The sequence below is a fragment of the Indicator indicator genome, chromosome 11, assembly GCF_027791375.1.
Source record: "Indicator indicator isolate 239-I01 chromosome 11, UM_Iind_1.1, whole genome shotgun sequence".
Lineage (NCBI taxonomy): Eukaryota > Metazoa > Chordata > Aves > Piciformes > Indicatoridae > Indicator > Indicator indicator.
The window spans coordinates 19,770,982-19,791,577 of NC_072020.1; the positions used below are offsets into that span (position 1 = coordinate 19,770,982).

The window sequence follows — 20,596 nt, forward strand, 5'->3', positions numbered from 1 at the left end:
GGTGTATTATTCCAACCCTTCTGTAACATAACCGTGGTGACTGCATCACATGGTGCTAGTGCAAACAAAGTCTCCTTAACAGCCCATGAATAGATGTATTTTCCTAGAATACAGTTTCACATTGGGACTATCAACTGGTTCCTGGGCTACCAGGGGATAAGGATAGGTGTGGACAGCTTCAGAAGTACAGAGTTAAGTGTAATAACCTGAAGTGTGCTGCCCAGACAATCATGAAATTGAAAAAAGGGATATACTCAATTCTGTGACACTTTTGCTTGACTACTGAGTGACTTGAAGGCAGTATCTTATATAGTAAAATATAGATTGTTAAACATCAAGCAGCCATTCTAGTGTCTGTTCTATGTCCTTTTTCGTTTTTTTAAAGCCTGCACTTTGAATCTGAGAGGCTACCACACTGAGCTAGCTTCCTCCATGGAGCAAAGCTCTGCATTTTTCCTTCACCTCCATTAGCATTTCATTTGTGTCAGATCCAAAATAAACACTCTTCTGGCTGGACCCAATTCAACTTATCTTTCTGATCTTATAGACATTTATTTTCTTAGCTATTAAGCCACTCATCTTTATTTTCTTTCTGTCCGTTGACTCATGTTATCAATTCATCTAGTGGAAGCTCAACAAAAGCACTTCTCTTAACATCACTTTAAAACTTTTTATTTTCCTCTTGACATTGTCTGAAGTGTTGTTGGATGTACATCAAGAAAAAAAATCACCTAAATTTCATATACACTTATGTGAAATGCTGTAACTGCACTTAATTAGAGCGAAGAACATCTTCATCTCTTAGCTAAAGGAAAATTATTGTAAAAGCTCGACAGTCACGTACAGTGGATTAGAATAAACGTTGTTGCAGGTAATTTTGGCTCTGTTTGAGCTTCCATACACGGGAGTGGAGTAAACGTGATGGAGAGTCTGCTGGGATTAGGGGTAAAACGAGACATGGCTCCGAGACCCTTCTCTCTTCAGTCGGCATCCTCGTAAAGCCTATTAAACTCAAGAGCGCATCTTGGTACCTTACTGAACAGGCCCCCTGGGGTGGGGGGGTGATGTCCTCCCTTTCCATCCATCGCCGGTACAGCCCAGTACTCCCAGCATCTCCTGCAGGCCCCGTCGGCCGGACAGCCCCCGCGCAGCCAGCGAAGGAGGCCATCTTTACCGGCCGCTTGCACACCCCCGGAGGCAGGTTTGCGGGAAGAAATGGGCCGCTGGCCAGGGGTAAAACCTTGTCGAGCAGAGCAGCCCCGGGCCGGCCAGGCTGCCTCCACGGCTCCTGTTCCCGCACCAAGCTGTCGCTTCCGTAAGGCGGCCGCAGACCGACAGCGGCCGGGCCACGTGCCCGGGGGAAGCAGGCAGTCGCACGGAGGCAGCCGGAGCCACCTCCCCACCCCGCCCCGTCCCACACGGTCCGCCCCGTCCCACACGGTCCGCTCCGCACGGCCGCGCAACCCTACCCCCGGGGCCGCCTCCCCGCCCCTCCCGCGGCTGCCACATCCCACTTCCCTCAGCCCGCCTGCCCACGCCGGAGGCCCCGCCCCGTAGCTCTGCTCGCGCCCTATCATTGGTTGAGAACCTAGAGCGACAGAGCCACTGGCCAATGGAGCCCAAGATAGTGAGGCGGTGGTGGCCAATAAGTGAGTCAGTCTGCCCGCCCCTGTTCGTCGCGGCCGGGCGTCGGAGTTGCGCGTTGCCATTCGGAGGCAGGGAGGTGCGGGGAGCGGATGGTAGTGGCTGCTGGTCCCGAGTGCTGGCGGGGGCAAGAGCAGGAGCTGACTGGGAGCGCCTCGTCCCCACCTCATCCTACTCCATCCGGCTGCCTGCGCCCTCATCGCGCCCTGCCGCCGACTGCACAGAGCGGGCAGCATTGTACGATGTGAGCAGTCGAGGGGCTCGGGCAGCGCCCCCGGTGCCCACGACGCTGGGGCGGACAGCAATGGCTAGAGCCTGGCGTGGGAGCAGCCGCCGGCACCGATAGGAAGCGCCGGGGGCAGCTGGGCAGGCGGCGCGGAGACTCCCTCGGGCCGTGAAGCGCTTGTCCCGCCCCGCCCCCTCTTTCTTTCCTCCCCCCCTTCTCTCTCCTCCTCCTCCTCCTCTTACCCCCGCGGCCGGTGCATGCAGGGCGCCGGTGGCCGAGCTCGGGCCCCGGGTAGCAGCCGGAGCAAGCGACCAACCGGGTCCTGCGCATCCCCGCTATGTCCTCATCATCCAGCTCCTCGCAGACCCCCGCCTCCCACCACCAGCCTCCGCCGCAGAGGATGAGGCGCGGCGCCACCGGGTCCCCCACTGCCGGCAGCGGCACGATCGGGGGCCCAGGTAACGGCGCAGGGGGAGGCTCAGCGGGTACCAGTCGGCTGCTTCAGCCCATCCGAGCGACCGTCCCATACCAGCTCCTACGGGGCAACCAGCACAGCCCCACCCGGTCCCCCTCGGCCTCGGTGGGCAGCAATACCGGGCCGGGGGGCGGCGGCGGAGGCGGGGGTCGCGGCGGAGGCAGCCCGCCGCCGCCCAGCGCGACTCCGCCGTTGGCGGCGGGAGGCGGCGCGGCGGAGCCGGGCAGGGTGAAAGGCAGGCAACGGCGTTCGCCCGAGAGCAGCAGCGGCAGCAGGAGGAGCAGCTCACCTGAGAGACGGAGCCCCAGCTCCCCGGTGTACAGAGGTAAAACACTGGGATAAAGCCAGGTCCCACTTCCCAGTTCTCCTGGAGTGCTTCCCAGGCACCCCCGGCCTCGGCTCACCCGTGCGGGGTTAGGTGTGCCCGCCCATCCGGGTCAGCTGCTGGTCTGGCCCGGAGGCAGCAGCCTCCTGGAGTGTGTGGAGTAATGGGGGGACGTGGGTAAGCCCTAGAACACCTTCGCTCGCCACGTCAGGGAGCGGGGCGGGTGCTGTGTTTGCCGTGTCGGGGGGCGTCCGAGCAGCGGAAAGCACCGCGTACCGCCGCCTTCCCCCGAGGAGACGGGTGAGCCTCTAAATGTCATCCTTCCCGGGCTCGGTGGAGATCCAGCTTGGGAAAAACAGCCCCATCCTTCCCCCGCAACTCCAGTCTCGGGAGGAAATGACTCCCCAGTGGAGCGGAGCCGGAGTGAGCCCCGCCGCTCCCTCCCCGCTACCCTTGCGGGGCTGCTGGCGGCTCCGCCGCCCGAGCTCGGCCCCTTTGCGCAGGGAAGCAGCCCGGGGGATTCCGACAGCAGAGTTCCTGCTCCCTTCTCCTCTGCTTGCTCACGGGCTTTGGAAGTGGACGTGTGTTAACAGAAGGACGAGTCTAAAATTAACCTTCTTCCCTGGCTACAGGTGTAATTATTTAGTACCGATTGATAATGGGTTAGACCTGTATTTGGAGTGTCACAACCCAGTTCTTACGTGTGTGTTAAAACCAACCCTCAAACGCCCTTCCTTTCTGCAGACCTTGGTTTCTTAGAAGACTTGGAATTTTGCAACATCTTAGGTTAAAATATGTAATGTGTTCAAGCACGGATTCCAAAACAGGAAGAAAATTCCCGTATTTGAGATGCTTAAAAACAAGTAACACGGTCTGTCTCCTTGTGGTATTTATTACTGAATCCTTCAGAACGAAACAACACACACCACGAAAAGACCTAAACAATCCAAACGTATCCAAAATAGGCCTGTGAAGTTCCAAGTGTAAAATTGTTTCCTAACAAGTCCAACTTAACCTGCGGCAGGTTGTCTGTTAAATTACTGAATGTGTTGCAGTGGCCATCTTAACCATCTCCCTCTCTCCAACATCACTCCAGCAGTTGAATGAATTGGACTAAGTGCACTTTTTATGTTCCCCTGCTATCAGGTATCCCACATCATCTCTTTCTGGGAACGCCTTCTGTGGTTCTCAATACCCCTCCCTTGTTCTGTCCCTTCCTTAAGACTTACTGTGTTGTATTTCTGTGGCAAATTGTGGTCTGTTGTTTGCCAGCCTGTTTTCTAGAAGTGAAGTCTGTTCCCTTCTCTCTTTCCCCCCACTCCTTTTTGGTTGTAATGTGTAGTAAAACCTTATGATCTGTTGTATTTGTTACTTGAGGTGAATTTCTTGTCATCAGTCCTAGGACATGGGGAGTGTTTAGCAAATGAGCAATATGTCACTGCCAGTTATGCTTGGAGTTAATTTACCCTACAGAGTACTTGTGCTCATTCAGATTGGTTGGGTTATAAACTGCACAGAGATACTCCACAACTTCTTAAAAAGATCATTTAGTTATGCAGAGGTGGGGGGTTTTGTTTGGTTGGGGTTTTTTTTCTGCTTGAAAATGGAACTGAGCTTCAGTCGCTCTGCTTCCTTCAAGTTGTATTTGAAATGTTAAAAGATCATGTTTTTCCCACTACTAAATGTAGACTTCCTTTTTTCCTCCCCTCCTTCTTTAACCCTTGGAAATGCTAGTAGGAAAATAAGCACAACAACCAAAAAGAGGGCATAAAAGTAGTGATGCTGCTGAATACTGGAAATTATTTAATTATGGGAACCCAGAGCAAAACATTGTAGTGGTGCAGTGTAGAAAGATCTGTGCTTAAGGTGTTTTGAAGAGGGAGTTACCTGCAAGCAAGGAAGAATTCAGCAAAGCTGTCAGGTTTTTCATTATTCCATATAATTACTTTTTTGTTGTTGTTGGAGGGGAAATTTTAATTTTAGAAAGTGGCTTTAGTCTTCTTCATCCCTGGGCTACTTTAGCCTTAATAAATCAGACTATGAATGAGTACTTGAATGACTTTTTTCATCATTAAACTTGTTTGAGCTTGCCTGATGGTGAGCCACGTTAGCAGCGTACAGGGCTCGATTTGCTTTAATGAGTGCAGTCTCTAAAAAGTCATAAATGGCCCATCAAAAAATGCACTCTGTAATCTGTATGCGCTGCAAGGAATTTGTTCCCCCCTCCTCCAGGTCAAGCCAGCTGCTGCTGCAGAAGCTGACATCCTCCAGCAAATCCTGAATGAATGAATGAAAACAACGTGATCGCCCTAATAATGACCACGATTGCACACGTCAACAGCTTTATTTTACCAAAACGCAGGCACCATTTTCTAGTAGGCTAGGGGAATAAGATACCAAATTTCTTCAGTCCTGTATATGAAGAAAGGTTACCAAATCCTCCCCAGCCCCCCTGCCCCCAAAAACCCTAGAGCTGTTTGTACTCAGTTTGGAATATAGGTGCACACCACGGGGCAGGATTCTGTCTTTGTTTTCTTTGATTGTTCTCTGCATTTTAGTATATGATGTATGGCTGCTAAAAACTATGTTTGTAGCCTGTCTGGTGATACCAGCAGATAGAAAATTGATTGCTGAACGGGAGGACTGCTGCAGTAATAATGGAGGACTTGGAAGGGATGGGGGAAAAGAATGTTCTGTTTTCAAACACAGACCATCTTGATGCAGCTTGTTAAACAATGTGCTACTCCAGTATGCAAGTCTTGGGGAAATGACTTGATTAAGGTTTTTTTTTTAATTTCCCTCCCCCCCCCCACCCCCTCAAACCCATTTCCCACTGCTGTAAAAATGTGATCTGAGGCTCTGGGTATAATCCTGTTGTTTTTCTCACCAGTGCAGATCTGTTTGGCTCTGCAGTCTGACTTGGATTGTTTCATGAATATTGCTGGTGCTGGAGACTGCCTGTGATTCTGATGGATAGATGTTTGTCTCTTCTTTACACCACCTGTCCCTTCCCCATCTCCTTTCAGCCTTTCCCAGTGTAGATTCCTTGAACTAGCTATCCTCCCAAGCTATTTTGTGGTGGATATTTTAGTGTTTTGCTGGATGTTCTTTTTGTAAAGGAGATCTCTCTGAAAACACTCCAGCTATGAGCCTCTACAGGTCAGAGCAACTCCCATTGCAGACATTGACATCACTACTACATGAATGAAAGCAGCATGCTCTGTTTCTTCTCCCATCATCATCGTTTCTCTCCTTTCTCTCTCAGATGCTATCAGTGGTTTTGTTCTGCAGCAAAACCCCCTGGGTGTTTAGAATTGAAACTTGAAGAATTTGGTATTTTCTTTTAAGCAAATCTGAGGCTCTCTGGTTGTTAGGAAACCATGGATGCCAGTATCTGTTTGATTACTCTTGATACTGAGAGGATGAGAAATCATGGATGCTATATACTGATTTCAAGGTGCTAAGAAAAGGACAGACGTGCCGGGGCAGAAAGCCTGGTATTGTAGGCTAAACCTGCCATGTGTGAGTCTGCTCCTTTCTTCCCCTTTCAGACATGCTTGTTCCTTGCTGGCAGCTACAATTTCATTGCCAGCTCTCCGAAAAAAAATGAATATAGGCTATCTGAAAAGTGTCAGAATAAAACATAGCAACACCTGGTTTTCTTAGAGGGAATAGATCTGATGTGTCTCTGATTGCATAAATGTAATGTCAACAGAATGTGAGGCTGCCTGGTTTATGACAATAAAGGACATTCCAGTAATAATCAAAAGAAACCCTTTGGACAGTCAAACAAAACATGCTCCTTGTGAATGCTTATGTTTTACAGCATAAAAGCAAGTTGTTTTCTTTCTAGCCGAAACTGGCTAAAATCAGTTGTTGCTGTTATGTAAAGTAGCTGGTATAAATACGAGAGTGGGTTTCCTGTTCAGTTTAGGTTTTCACATGGTATGTGATGTTTTGTTTACAAGAGGATGTAACTGACTTGTGTGATTCAAGCTCAATATTGCTTTCATCAAATGCTTTGATTTGTTTAGTGTTAACTCTGGTGGTGCTGTTACTGCCATGCTTTGTATTTTTCTAGCTTTCTCTTAGGTAGTCTATAGAGCAAACTCTCGATATGAAATTTGGAGGCACAGGTTAGTTTTAAGGATGTCTGAAAAATAATGTAATCAGTTTGGCTCTTAAGGGTTCCCAATATCTTTTACTTCCCAGAATAACTCTTGAAGCAGTGACAGCTTTAGTAAGAGAATGAAATTAAAGATGTAAACTGTGTAACCCAGTGCAGAATAATTTGTGGATCTGTTGTTATGCAGGTAGATAAAAGGCTACTGGAGTAAGGAGCAAGACAGAATTGCTGATCTCTAGACTTGTAAGGGATGCCAGTATTTAAAAACCCTAAATTCAGACTTCAAAAGGCAGAACTATTTTAATATCCTGGCTTTAAGCCATCCAATATTTTGACATAAGTATTTATACCAGAGATCAAGAAGATTTTTTTTTTCCCTTCATTTCTAACAAGAGTAGGTAAGGAAGTAATTTTTGTGACGCTTCCTATTTCCTGGTGCCTGAATAATAGTATTCCCATAATTGTATGGCCAAAATGGTTTTGCTCCAGCTTTGTCCCTCTCTCTTCCTCAAAATAGCTTTCATTGGAATATAATATGGTGAAATAAAAGACACTGGCTAAATTTGAACCAGTTGTCTTGAACTGAAAGGTTCTTCAGTTACATGTTTTAACATCACTTTAAATGAGTATAGCGTATTGAATGTCCTTAAATAAATAAGTTCCATAAGACAAATTAATTCAGTTCCTTTCAAGTGCTAAAACAACTGCAGGAAAGTAAAACAGAGATGTTTTCTCCTGAACCTGAATGGTGTTATAACAGGACATCATCTAATAAGAAAGCACCCTGTTGTCCCATGGAGAAAATACCTTATAAAGTGTATGTATAGATCTATTTTAAATCACTGCCTGACCTTTCATTCTTAGTCTTTGGATGTGAGCAAGTATTGGTGTGTTACATATGGCTAAGCTGAAGTTACTTGCCAGCATCTGTGCGTAGTAAACCAGTGGCTAATACTGAAATTTAGTGTCTGAAATTCATGGTTCTTCTGATTCATCCTCTTCTTTCCCATGGTTGTGGGGTGAAATGAGGTTCTTAAAATATATCTTAAAATGCAGGAAATACAGATCCAAGGGAACGTGCTTGAGAATCATACCAAAAAATCAGTGTTTGCCATTTACAGAATGACATCCAATGAGCTGCTGAGCTTTGCTGCATTGCTAGCATTCACACTGGAAAGCTAGTTCTTCTGAAAATGGGCTTTATGCTACTCTAGATATCACCAGGAAAATAAAAAAATAACCGACACAGTAACACTGAAATTTTAGTTTAACTTGGACTTGAAATCAATAGCTGCAATAATCTGTTGGAAGTAAAGTAGATGCTCCTCCGAGTTTCAGCTAAAGAGAATATTTGAAATATTTTCTTTTCTTCTGGAACTTCACATGTTGAATAATAATCTTCCTCTGAAGAAGGTAATAGGTTGGGTTCCCTCACAGTGGAAAATTAAAGTTCCTGTTTAAATTGGTTGGCAATATCTTAAGTGTTGGCTTTTCTCTACTGGACACAATAGTTTGTTGTCTATGGATTTAACATATGTTCAGGAAAAGATTTTAATAGAGTAGAGTTTAAACACTGATCATCAATAAAAGATACTTTTTTAAAAAAGAGAGAACCCTGTGATAAAGATACAGAACAGGAAAATGTTGCCGAAGACTCGAGCTAGGTAACTGATAATCTAATATTAATATTTAAATGCAGTGAATTCTTTCTCTTTCAGTGCTGCCTCCCATGTAAACCTGTGGTGCCTGAGCAATGGCTTAAGGCTCTGTGTGGCAAATTTAGTATTTACATCCCTCCATTGGAAGGGATACATCCACCAGCCAGTTGTCAGTCTGAGATTATCCCCTTTGTGTCAATGTTTCTAAGGTGTGTGCAATTGCAAAATGAAGAGAATAGGGGATTAGAACGAAGGGGAAAGGGTGTTTGTTCTTAATAAATCTTACATTTTGTGTATTTACTTCTGGAAAGTTTAGATTGTTTTTCAGTTATGCTTTAATTTTCCCCCTCCTGATTTGACTCTGAAGTTCGTCACCACAAAGCTGTGTTAGGACTGTTTTTGAATTACAAATTAAACCCTAAAGCTTGAAAATAGCCAATGGGTACTAAAGAGATGACAGTTTGAGACTTCTGCAGTGTGGCTAGCACACAGAGGATTGTGATGCAGTGTGTAACATTAGCCCTTTTGAATGGATACTCAGTTTCTCCCCAGCTCTTACTTTTCTGAAGGTAGGATCTCATCCATGGAAACACTCACCCATGGTTGAAACGAAAATGCATGCTCTCTCAGCAGTCCTTTCCTGCTCTTCCAGCTGTGTCACTTGAGACTAAAGCTGTTTCCTTACATGGTCCCCTTGGACTGTCTGCTGATGACTCTGCTCAAACTGTCTTCTGCTGTTAGTAAGACAGAAGAAGATAGGTAGATAATGAAAATCTGTCTTGGGGAAGAAAACTTTGCCAGGCCAAGTAGAGCCATGCTGGGGAGTGCCCTCAGCCTGCTGTCTCTGACCTAGGAATACTACCTGGTCCTGGTCATTTCTCTTCTGCATCTTCCGTGCTCCTTTGTATCTCTACCACTTCTTATCAGCTCCTGCTGTGATATCTACCAAGGTATTGACTATCACCCTGTCAAAAACGGATTAGCTTTCTCTGAGGAGGTGGAAAGCACAGAGGTGTGGATGTCTACACTCAGGCAGTAAATTTCTTCCCAACCCATTTGTAAATAGGGATGGTATTGGCTAATGGAAGATGGTTTTGTTGGAAAGTCTTCATTTTTCTTGGTAGGTTTCTTCATTAGTGTTCCATATTAGGTGTTGCTTCTTCAGAGACAGTTTATCCTTCCCAGTAGGTCATAAATGTTAGAAGCTTGGATTTGGAAACCTTACTGCACAATACTGTATAGGTTAGACCCTTTGTACTTAGTGTTGCATGTGCCCTAGCAATGATGACACAGATGCTGGTGCTTGTAAGAATTTAATTTTCACTGCTGCTAGTGTTAAAGTGAGGAGTAGCTGTTTGCAGTGGACATTATTTTGTGTATCAAATACAAATGAGTGATCAGCAGCACTAGTTTTTATATGCCAGTTGCTTTGCACAACTTAAAGCTAGTTTTACCCCAGCTTCATGTTTGATTTCCTCTTTAGGAAGAATGTGCCTCATACCTTGCTTGTGAGGGTGGTGACTAAGAACAGTATGACAGCAACGCCATCGTTTCTGAATTGCAAATTCACATTAGAAGTGTCAGAATTGCACATATTTGAATAATGTGAAAATCCACCGTGGAGTATTTTCTTCTCAATGCCATGAGGTAGTTGAAGATAGAATAGTTTGTGTCCCATTCTGTGAATGGTGCAAGTCACCTCTTTAAACAAGGTTAGTTTCATCCTCCTTTCTTACACTCTCACCATCACATTAAGGAAGGACATTAGCTGGAGCCACTTCTGAACTTCAGGAATACAAACTCATATCCAGCTGGCTTGAGTGGGCATTGCAAGATCACTGGTGTTCATACTGCAAACTTGAAACTCAGTTTGGTTTATTAAGTGTAAATCAGCCTAGAAATGTTTTCTGTAACAGGAACTACTCAGTTGTGAAACAATTAAATATATGGCAGAATAGGTATTGTTATATCAAGTGCCTTTTACTCTCTGGTGGTGTAAAGTGCTGATTTTTGAGTTCTGATGGAAATACTTCATGAAGGTTGGCTAGCTGGATTACACCTAGGTCTGCTCTTTTTTTTAAAGACTTTGGTTAGAAAAAACTAAACATTTTAATATAGATGTTTAGGCTGCAGTAAAATCAAAGCTCTAATTGTTGACATCTGTCAGCATTTGGAAACCAAACTGGATGATTTCTGGTTGCTCAATACTCAATCAGTAGCTAGTTCTCTTAATCCTGGTACTCAGAAATTAGCCCATAAATACAAAGCTCACTTCTTCAGAGTATGACATGCAGTCAGCCATCTCTGGGAGCAGATTACCTAAGCACAGACATAAATGCCTGGAATTGTGAACATACAGCTGTCAGGGATTACAGTATAGTTGCTTTCATTAGATGAAGTACTGTAACTATGCTGGATCAGAAATACTGCTGGATAAACTTTGATTTTTTTTTTTTTTTTTTTTTTTGTGCTGTGCTCCTGTAACTCACCCCCCATCCAGTGTGGAAGAGCCCTTGAGTGGTTCTGCAAGACCTGTGGGTCTCTGCAGGTATTTAACATAGAATCATAGAATTGTCAGGGTTGGAAGGCACCCCAAGGATCATCTAGTTCCAACCCCAGTGCTATGGGCAGGGATGCTTTTTCCACTAGATCAGGTTGCCCAGAGCCACATCCAGCCTGGCCTTAAAAACTTCCAGGGATGGGGCTTCTACCACCTCTCTGGGCAACCTGTTCCAGTGTCTCACCACCTTCATGGGGAAGAAGTTCTTCCTAACGTCTAATCTAAATTTCCCCTCCTCTAGCTTGGATCCATTCCCCCTAGTCTTATCACTACCTGATGCCCTAAAAAGTCTCTCCCCAGCTTTCTTGTAAGCACCCTTCAGATACTGGAAGGCCACAATAAGGTCTCCTGGGAGCCTTCTCTTCTCCAAACTGAACAACCCCAGCTCTCTCAGTCTGTCTCCATAGGAGAGGTGCTCCAGCCCTCTGATCATTGTCATGGCCCTTCTCTGGACACACTTCAGCATGTCCAGATCTTTCTTGTAATAAGGGCTCCACAACTGGACACAGTGTCTCACATTGGTCTCAGTACTACTCCTCCTGCATGTCATGGCAGACCTTAGTCACCCAGAGAGACTAGAAGATGCTGATGCAGGGATCAGTGTGGTGCAGTCTGTGCTCTGGAAGGGATTGGTGACAGCAGTTCTCCCACATAGTCAGCTAAAATTCAGTGCTGCTTGTCAGCTAAATCTGTCTTTCTGGAGTCCTGCAAAGTACCTTGCAAAACCCAAGTGGCTTTGCAGTGCTGAGACTCTGCAGTTAGGTGTTACACCTCCATAACCAGTGTGTCACGTGTTATTATTAATCTTTGTTATACATGCTACCTTAACTTGCTACTTTTGTAAGTAATGGGGAGTTGATTTGCTCAATGAAATTTAACCCAGATTTATGCTGAATGTCCCAGAAGAGACTTTGAACGGTGTAACTCTAAAAATATCAGCTAACTGCTGAAGAATGCAGAATAGGACTTGGGGTTTACACAGTAGTTGGGAAGCTGCCAGATTGGAGAAGAAGCTGTCTTCACATAAATAAATTTCTGTTCAAGGTCCTAAAATGTTCATTCTTAACTGATAGCTGTGTTTGCTGAATTGTGGCAGTTGATAGTGGAATACCCTTACACATCCTTTCTCTCATACTCTGATTTCTCTGGTATTTTACCTTCAGTGGATCCTTTGTTGTACCTGATACCCTGCCCTGAATAATCATTCTTTCCATGTTTTCTTCCCTCACAAAGAAACTATAAAATACATGTGAAATATATGATGTTCTTTGTAAATGAAAACAAGAGTAACTCCTAATCTGAAAGAGGAAAAATTTCCTCATGGGCAAAATATATGATTAACTCATACATATTTAAAAGTAGTGTGTATTGGAGGAACATCCATACAAGGAAATTATTTGAAAAAAGTATTAAATGTAGGAGATCCAGATAATCTTTGGGCATTGCTGTAGAAACAGAGAGGCTCATGGTTTCAAATCAAGTTGTGTCTTGAAAGTGTGCAGTCCATATATTGTTTAAATTGTCAAAGTGTTCTATACACCTACCTGAATTTCTTCCACAGAATTAAGATGATGGGAGTCTTATGATATTTAGTACTGTGTATGTAGCCTTTAACAAGAAGTTGGAGGATGCAAGGAGATCTTTTGATTGTAAGAATAATGGTGAAAACTCATTTTAGCTGCACTGAAGATAGGAATTACCAAGTCTGACAACTCAGTCTGGGAGAAGAAGTCGGGAATTGATAGGACTGTGGGGAATGGATCCAAGCTAGAGGAGGGGAGATTTACATTAGATGTTAGGAAGTAGTTCTTCACCAGTAGGGTGGCAAGACACTGGAACAGGCTGCCCAGAGAGATGGTGGAAGCCCCATTCCTGGAAGTTCCTAAGGCCAGGCTGGATGTGACTCTGGGCAACCTGATCTAGTGGAAAGTGTCTCTGCCTGTGGTAGTGGGGTTGGAACTAGATGATACTTGAGGTCCCTTCCAACCCTGACAAGTCTATGATTCTGTGAAATGGGTGTGCTGGCACTGTATAAACAATAAATGTTACATGTTTTCTACATCTAGGCCTTCTTTAATCATGCGAATTTCCATGCTTGTACAGCAAAAATGAATTCTATGTAGAGCTATGTTCTAAAACTCACAAATCTGCACTAAGGCTTCAAGGTTTCAGAAGGAAACAGTGTGAAAATTTGATAAACAGGGTTGCTCTGACTTGAATGTGGAGAGACTTTTAATGAAGATCAACACCGTTGGAATTTTTCAGACTTGAGGAAAACTCAAGGATGTGATCTGATTGCATGGACATTTATCTCAAAAAGGGATAAGGAATAAGCAGAGAGCGTACAGGAAAACACCAGGAAGAACTGAGACAGGAATGTCACATTATCAATCAAAAAGTGAAACTGAGCTGAGCATTGTTAAAACCTGACCAGGCTTGGACTTTGCACGCTTCAAGACAGGCAGTAGGGACATGCCAATAGAAGAATATGGAAAAAAAGGAAATGCAGCTTTTTGGTACCAAGAAAGAGATTAAGGATGATCTGAGACATGATTTGCGGGAGTGTATGGTTTCAAAATCAACTCCAAGCAGTAGGAGCAGAAATCTCAGAGGAAATAGCACAGGTGTTTCTTCAGTGCTTTGAGCTCACCAGGATGACACAAGTAATCAACTTTCAACAAGAACAGTGATCTCTTTCTTTCTCTTGTTTTTTAACCCAGGAAGAAAAGAAGTGAAATATTAAGGGAGAAGGTAATTTGGAATTGGCAATTGCCAAAACCGTAATAAATACAGGTTAAATGTTTTAATAAAGTCAATTCAGAGACCTCATCTGCAGTACTGTGCCCAGCTCTGTGACACCCAACACAGGAGGGACATGGACCTGCTGGATTGGGTCCAGAGGAGGACCACAAATATGATCAGAGGGCTGGAGCACCTGTCTTACGGAGACAGGCTGAAAGAATTGTCTGTTCAGCCTGGAGAGAAGGCTCTGCAGAGACCTTAGAGCTGCATTTCATTATCTGAAGGGAACCTACAGGAAGGCTGGGGAAGGACTGTTTAGAAGGGCTTGTAGTGACAGGATGAGCAGCAATGGTTTGAAACTGGAGCAGAGGAGATTTAAGAGAAGTTCTTCACAATGAGAGTGGTGAAATACTGGAACAGGTTGCCCAGGGATGTGGTTGATGGATGTCCCTCTAGACATTGAAGGTCAGACTCGATGTGGCAGTCTGATCTCATTGGAGGTGTCCTTGTGGACTGCACGGAGGTTACACAAGATGAGCTTTGAGGTCCCTTCCAACCCAATGCAATCTGTGAATTCTAGAAAAACCCACTTGGAAGTTCACACTTCAAGCTTCTAAGACTATCTTCTGAATAGGATGTGACACTTTGAGAGTAGATACTAGAGTATAGGAGATAACTACACTGATGCTTTTAAAATGTGAAAAAGTGTTCTAAAATACTGTTGATCTGACTTCAGCTGTAGGTGAAGCTACAGAAGAAATTCAAGGGGTGGTGGAAAGCAGGGAGGAATGTTCAGGTGCAAAATGAGCTTCCCAAATTGTCATGCTGCCCTGGTGGTTTTGATAAGAGAACTGATTTTTCTAGACAGGAAGTAGATCTTATCTGTTTAGGCAATTTTTAAAATTAAGAATGATGAAACCGTTGAATTTTTGAGAGGTTTAATTAGAAGGCAGGATTTGCTGAAGGACCTTGGGAATTGAGATAATTTCTAAAAGTGAGATTTAAAAGTGAAAAATTGAGGTTTATATGTGTGAGGTTGTGTTTGAGCAGAATATCCTCTCCTTTAAGAGAGAGTATATCATTTGGAGGTGCCAGAGTGTAGAGCTGGTTGATGGTGGGATCTCTATGATGCCAGCAGAAAGTGACTGAAAAAGTACTGGGCACAGGTCAGGTCTTGCACAAATGAGCAACCTGCCACACAGAGACCTGCTGAGACATCACCTGGGCTCCTGCACATGGTTTTGGTGCTCTGCAGTTTAAGGAGAGATAAAATCAAATTGGAGCAGAGTCAGAGAAGGACTTGCTGGGTTAGGAGTTTAACTATGTGATGTTGAAAAATCTACTCAGACTAAAAATATCATTGCCTTCTCTGAATCCAAATGAGTGGGAAAGGGGATGGAGAAGTGGGAGGGGAAAGAGGAAGATAGTGCTAGGATATGATTTCAATGGACTGGCTTGAGCATAGAAATATTTATGTGGCTGCAACTGCTGGAGTGGGTCCAGAGGAGGCCACAAAGATGATCAGAGGGCTGGAGAACCTCCCCTATTAGGAGACAGGCTTTGAGAGCTGGGGGTCTTCAGCCTGGAGAAAAGGCTCCAGGGGTACCTTAGAGCAGACTTCAGTACCTCAAAGGGGATCTACAAGAAAGCCAGGAAGGGACTTTTTACAAGGGCTTCTAGTGACAGGACAAGAAGGCATGGGTTGAAGCTTGAGGATGGCAGATTTATAATGGAGATTAGGAAGAAATTCTTGATAGTGAGGGTGATGAGACACTGGAACAGGTTGCCAAGGGAGGTAGTGGATGCCCCCTTCCTGGAAGTGTTCAAGACCAGGTTGGATTAGGCCTTGAGCAAGCTGGGCTAGTGGAAGATGTCCCTGCCAGTAGTAGGGGCATTGGAACTAGATGATCTTCCAGGTCCCTTCCAATCTAAACCATTCTATGAATCTATGAACCATTAATCCTGCTCTACCAAGACCACTGCTAAGCTTTATTAAATTGTACTGCTTAGGTGTTTGTGTAGTGTTTGAGTTTAAAGTCCTAACCTTACAAAGAAAAATGTAGTTAAAAAAGACAAACCTGAGAGGTTTGGGTTTGGTGTTTTATCTACCTCATGTCCTGTCAGTTCAAATGTGTAGGTTACATCTGTTGGACAAAGCAGGCTTTTGTGATATTAAATGCCTTGTCTTTTGTATACAGGTCCTGTGCATGCCAGCAGTACTCTTTGTTATAAGAATAATTTAGCTTTAGAGAGCTGAAACTTTCTTCCTTATAGTTTGTTTACTTTCCTTACTAAGAGTGTTTTGTTTTTTTTTTTCTCTGCTTGATCTCTGAGGATAATGTTGATTTTAAACAGGGTTGTTTTCCTGTGAACAAAATCTGACTTATGTGTAGTCATGTTTTTAATTGACCTGTAGTTGGGTGGAATAAAAACATGAGGCAGAGACCATGCTTCAACATCTGTGCATGGGCAACCAAGGTTTTGAGATTCAGCTGTATGTCAGATGAAATTCATATGCCTACAGATGCATCCATCTGTCCCTCTTCCCTTTAGGAATCTAGAGCTTAGCTCAGAGCAATGGGCCTCCCAGTTCAGTGAGGTGAGTGGGGCTGGATGTCCTTGAAGAGTCATGCATGAAACCTTGTTGGAAGGAAATGCCTTCATCCACCTCTTCTTTGCCTAAGTGGATAAAGATAACTCAAAATGGCTGATTTCCAAACCCCTTGCTATGGGTCTTCATCTGTAGTTTCCTTTTAGGAGCAAACTGGTTTTGTTTGTTTTATTTTCTCAGTACAGGCTGTCTCTAGTATTGATAGACTTGCTGCTTCATGCAGTTCAGTTTGAATGCTTATAAACTTCATAGTCTCATCAGGTGCCAGACCAAATTTACCTTGACTACTGACTACCAAGTTGTGACATTGCTTATGTGGAAGACTTCTTCCTTTATATTTTTTTCTTTCATTCCTTCTTATTTTTTCCTCTTTTCTTCCTCCTCTGAAGAATCTTGGATGCAGAAAGCAAATAATTCATGGACCTGGATCTTTGAAAATACCTCAGGTCTTTTTGGTTAAATTAGGATCCCGTTCTGTACCTTTTGTTTTTTAATTTGATTGGCTTCATGTTATGGATAATGAGAAGAAATTGAAGTCGATTGTGTCAGTCTGTTTAGAGTAGTTACTTCAGAGTGTCACCCCCCTTCATTTTTAGTCATCTTTTGTCCTGGTTTCTAAAAAATAGAAATTTGGGAATGATTTCTGAAGTTGATATAACTGCTTCAAAGCCAGTGTGGTGCACATAATGAAGACAGATGTTTTAGGGAGCTGAACATGCAGTATTTTTAGAGATGCATCAGAAGATAGCTTGGGATTTACTTCACTAGTAGCTCTGAAGGTGAACCAGAAGGTCCTAGAGTGCTGGCAACTGAAGAGAAACAACATCACATGAAACTTTATTGTGGAATTTAGTACTGATATTTCATGGTGTTATGACCTGGCTGTCTTGGGTGAATAGTTCAAGTTAGAGATGAACTCTATAAAAATAGGAAGATATTACATAGAGCAACAATGTTGTCTAGCATTTTGGGCCAGAGAGTGTCACAGCTAGCTGATACTGATAATAATGTGACAATATTAATAGTCTTAGTTTTAGGGAATTTTATTTCATGCTTTTCCTTCAACTTGAGAGGAATTTGTGTCATCTGAGAGAAGTTCTTGGGATAATTTTAGTCTTTTGAAGCTGCATATATCCATGCAGGGATGCAAGTGGAAAAGCTTTGGCGAAATTTGAACTGCATCTGCTAGCTTCCAAAGGAGAGGGGAAGATGCTGATAGATGAGCTCTGGTTGATTTAGCTGAAGCAGCTTTTCTGATGGTACCAATGGTAGCTGTCAGCCTTGCTCTTCTGCTGCAGGTGAGTTTCCTCATCACACACATGGCAGAAGGCATTATTTAGGCTACAAAGGACTGTGAACGTGGCTTTGAGATTACATGCTGCCTCGGTGTTGGATGGAAAGGCAATCTTCATTTCAGAGCTGCAGCGGATGGTTTTATTTCAGCCCTATGTCCTTTTAAAAGGAACTGTCATGTGTTAGTCTCCTACTAAATTGCATTTTGCTGGCAGAGAAGTGGAAACCTTTATTTTTTTTCAATCTTTTTTTTTTTTCAAACTAGAATTCTTTTGGCTCCCAATGCAGAACCATAATTTCATGACTTCATGCAGTTTTAGTTGATTGCTGCTGGGAGGTAGAATCATACTGAATTTCACCAGCTGGAGTATTTAAGTGTGGACCCTTGTGTCATTTTGCTTAACACCATTTAAGACCAGAAATGTGTAGCAATAGCCCTTAAATGTATGCTATTAAAACTTGGGGCATGCTTTAAATACAACAAGGCATTTTGCCTTCCTGTGAGCCTACATCTTGCTTTTGTAATTTCTACCTCACTTTTCCAGGTAAGTTTTTGCTGCTTGAGTGTTGTGTTCCTAAGCTTATTTGTTCTGGAGGTAGAGCTGAGCTCCTTGTGAGATCTGTCACACATGGCTGATGAAGATAAAGGAATTGTCCTGACTTACACTGCAGTGAAACCCATTCAGACACTTAGATGTTTTCAGATGAGGCACAGACTGAAACTTGGGTCAAATCAGCCTGCAATTTAAGAAATTCCTGAATAATGATGAAGCCTTTCTAAAAGATCAAGTCTGTTGGCTAACTTCAGCAGCTGTTGAAGTGCTTCACATATCAGATGGTACTTGTGCATTTTTATTTTTCGCTTCTGTGAGAAAACTGAAGCCTGAAGTTTCTGTCCAGAAAAGGTGATTTGGACTGGAGAAGGATGTTATGATACTAGCATGAAAATCCCATTGGTAATGAAAGTTTGGGGAGAAGTAAAAGAAGTGAAAGGTTGCCTGGAGAGGTATTCCTCATCCGTTGGAGATATTCAAGGTGAGGCTTGACAGGGCTCTGGGCAACCTGATCTAGTTGAGGATGCCCCTGCTGACTGCAGAGGGGGTTGGACTAGATGACCTTTGGAGGTCCTTTCCAACCCAGACCATTCTATGATTCTGTAGTAGCTCCCTGGAATAGTGAGAAGCCTGACTGACTTGAAATGAGGTAAGAAAAGCAAAATTAAGCAATAAATCCTGAGAGCAGTTTTAATCTTTAGATAACAATTTAAGCTGAGATGAGCCACCACTGTTGTGGTCCAGCTCAACACTGCTCTCCATGGCGTTCTGTCATCCTTAAGTACCTGACTGTACAAGACAGCTTGTCAAATGCTCATTTGTAGAAATTCCTTCAAATTTCATGCTTACAGATCCTTTCTCTTTTTTTTTTTTTAATGATCTAAGGATGTATCATAACAGAGTGAGAGCCAAAACTGTTACTGAGAACACCTCAGAACTGTTGGAGCCCTGTTCATTCTGGCTTTCCTGTGGTTGTTTCTGCCCATTCTGTTAAGCCAGCTCTGCCTGTAATGGGGGAAAAATGTGTATTTATGACTTTTAAGGGCTGTATTTTAGTTTTCTTGTTTAACTCAGTGAATCACTTCACTAAGTGGGTTGATACATCTCTGCATACCATCTGAGAGCAGATGGAAGGAACATACTCAGGTTGCCCAGGGAGGTGGTTGGGGCCCCATCCCTGGAAATACATAAGGTCATGTTCAACAGGGCTCTGGGCAACCTGATCTAGTTGAGGATGTCCCTGCTTACTGCAGAGGGTGTGGGACTAGATGACCTTTGGAGATCCCTTCCAACCCAGACCAGGCCACACAATGGAACTGGATTAGCATTAAATTAGTGTTAACTTGGATTGGTTTATGCAGTTGAGAAGTGATTTAGACTCTTGTAATTCAAAGAAATACTGAAGAGTAGGGACTTAGGAGACTGCATCTCCTGACTTTGGGGTTTGACAGTAGCATTGGGAAGCGCACATGTGTAGTGACTTCTGGTGGTGTGTTCCTGTTCAGTTGTAATGGAGTTGCTGTTGCCTTGCCTCTGGATGTGGAACAAGACACAGACCATAGCTCATTCTCTGGTTGTAGATATTTACAAATAATAGAAATAAATCAGTAACTATTTTGTTTATATTTTGGGCTTGGTTGTTTTCTTTTGCAGCAAGACTTAATTTAGTGTAAAGTTCGCAAAGGTCTGGTTAGCTCTTACTTTCTCATCGCTCAGACATTCTCTTGCCAGTTTGAGTGGCCTCTAACTTGCTTTAAATTTGTATTTTTAACACACTTAACTGCTTACATATTAAACACATTCCTGAGAGTTTATTGCATGTAGTATATACGTAATAAACAGCTTTTGGAGAAATTTTCAGCCTTCAAGATGAGAGAGTAGAGTGGTGCCATAGTGTGACAGTGAAGGTTGGAGAAATGCTCTGTATGTACACCTGTGTTTCAGTGCAAATGTAAATACTGTGTTCATGTCACTAAACTGTCACCTTTCAGGCCTTTTTACTTGGAGTAGCTCAAAAATCTTTCTTACAATGCGTATTTGTTACAGATAGAATGCTGTCAGGATAGATATGCTTGAAATTGTAGTGAACTGATGTGTAGATAAGGCAACAATTATACAAAGGCAACATGATATACTATCATGCTTCCAATTCATGGCATTCTTTGGAGCTCTTCACTTAAAATGAGTAATGGAAATGTTTCAACAGCTCTACATCATGATTGCCATGGTTTGTACCTGTCCTACAGCTAAAAGACTTCAAGCTCTTAACATTGTGCGGTACTTATTAGGAGTGATAATGGAAAGTGACTGAGAGAAAATGTTCTTAATTTGTACCAGGCGAGGTTTAGGTTGGATATTAGAAGAAACTTCTTCACTTGAAAG

At 43.6% G+C, this 20,596-nt stretch overlaps 1 protein-coding gene across 1 annotated transcript in view; it reads left to right on the forward strand.

Annotated features, from left to right (window-relative positions):
• The first annotated feature begins 2,207 nt into the window (after window positions 1–2,207).
• The window catches only part of GLCCI1 (glucocorticoid induced 1), a 57,173-nt gene continuing 38,784 nt past the window's right edge, over window positions 2,208–20,596 (forward strand). The window contains exon 1 of the mRNA XM_054384917.1: window positions 2,208–2,670. Coding sequence (XP_054240892.1) covers window positions 2,208–2,670 — 463 coding nt within the window. The remainder of the gene's footprint in view (window positions 2,671–20,596) is intronic.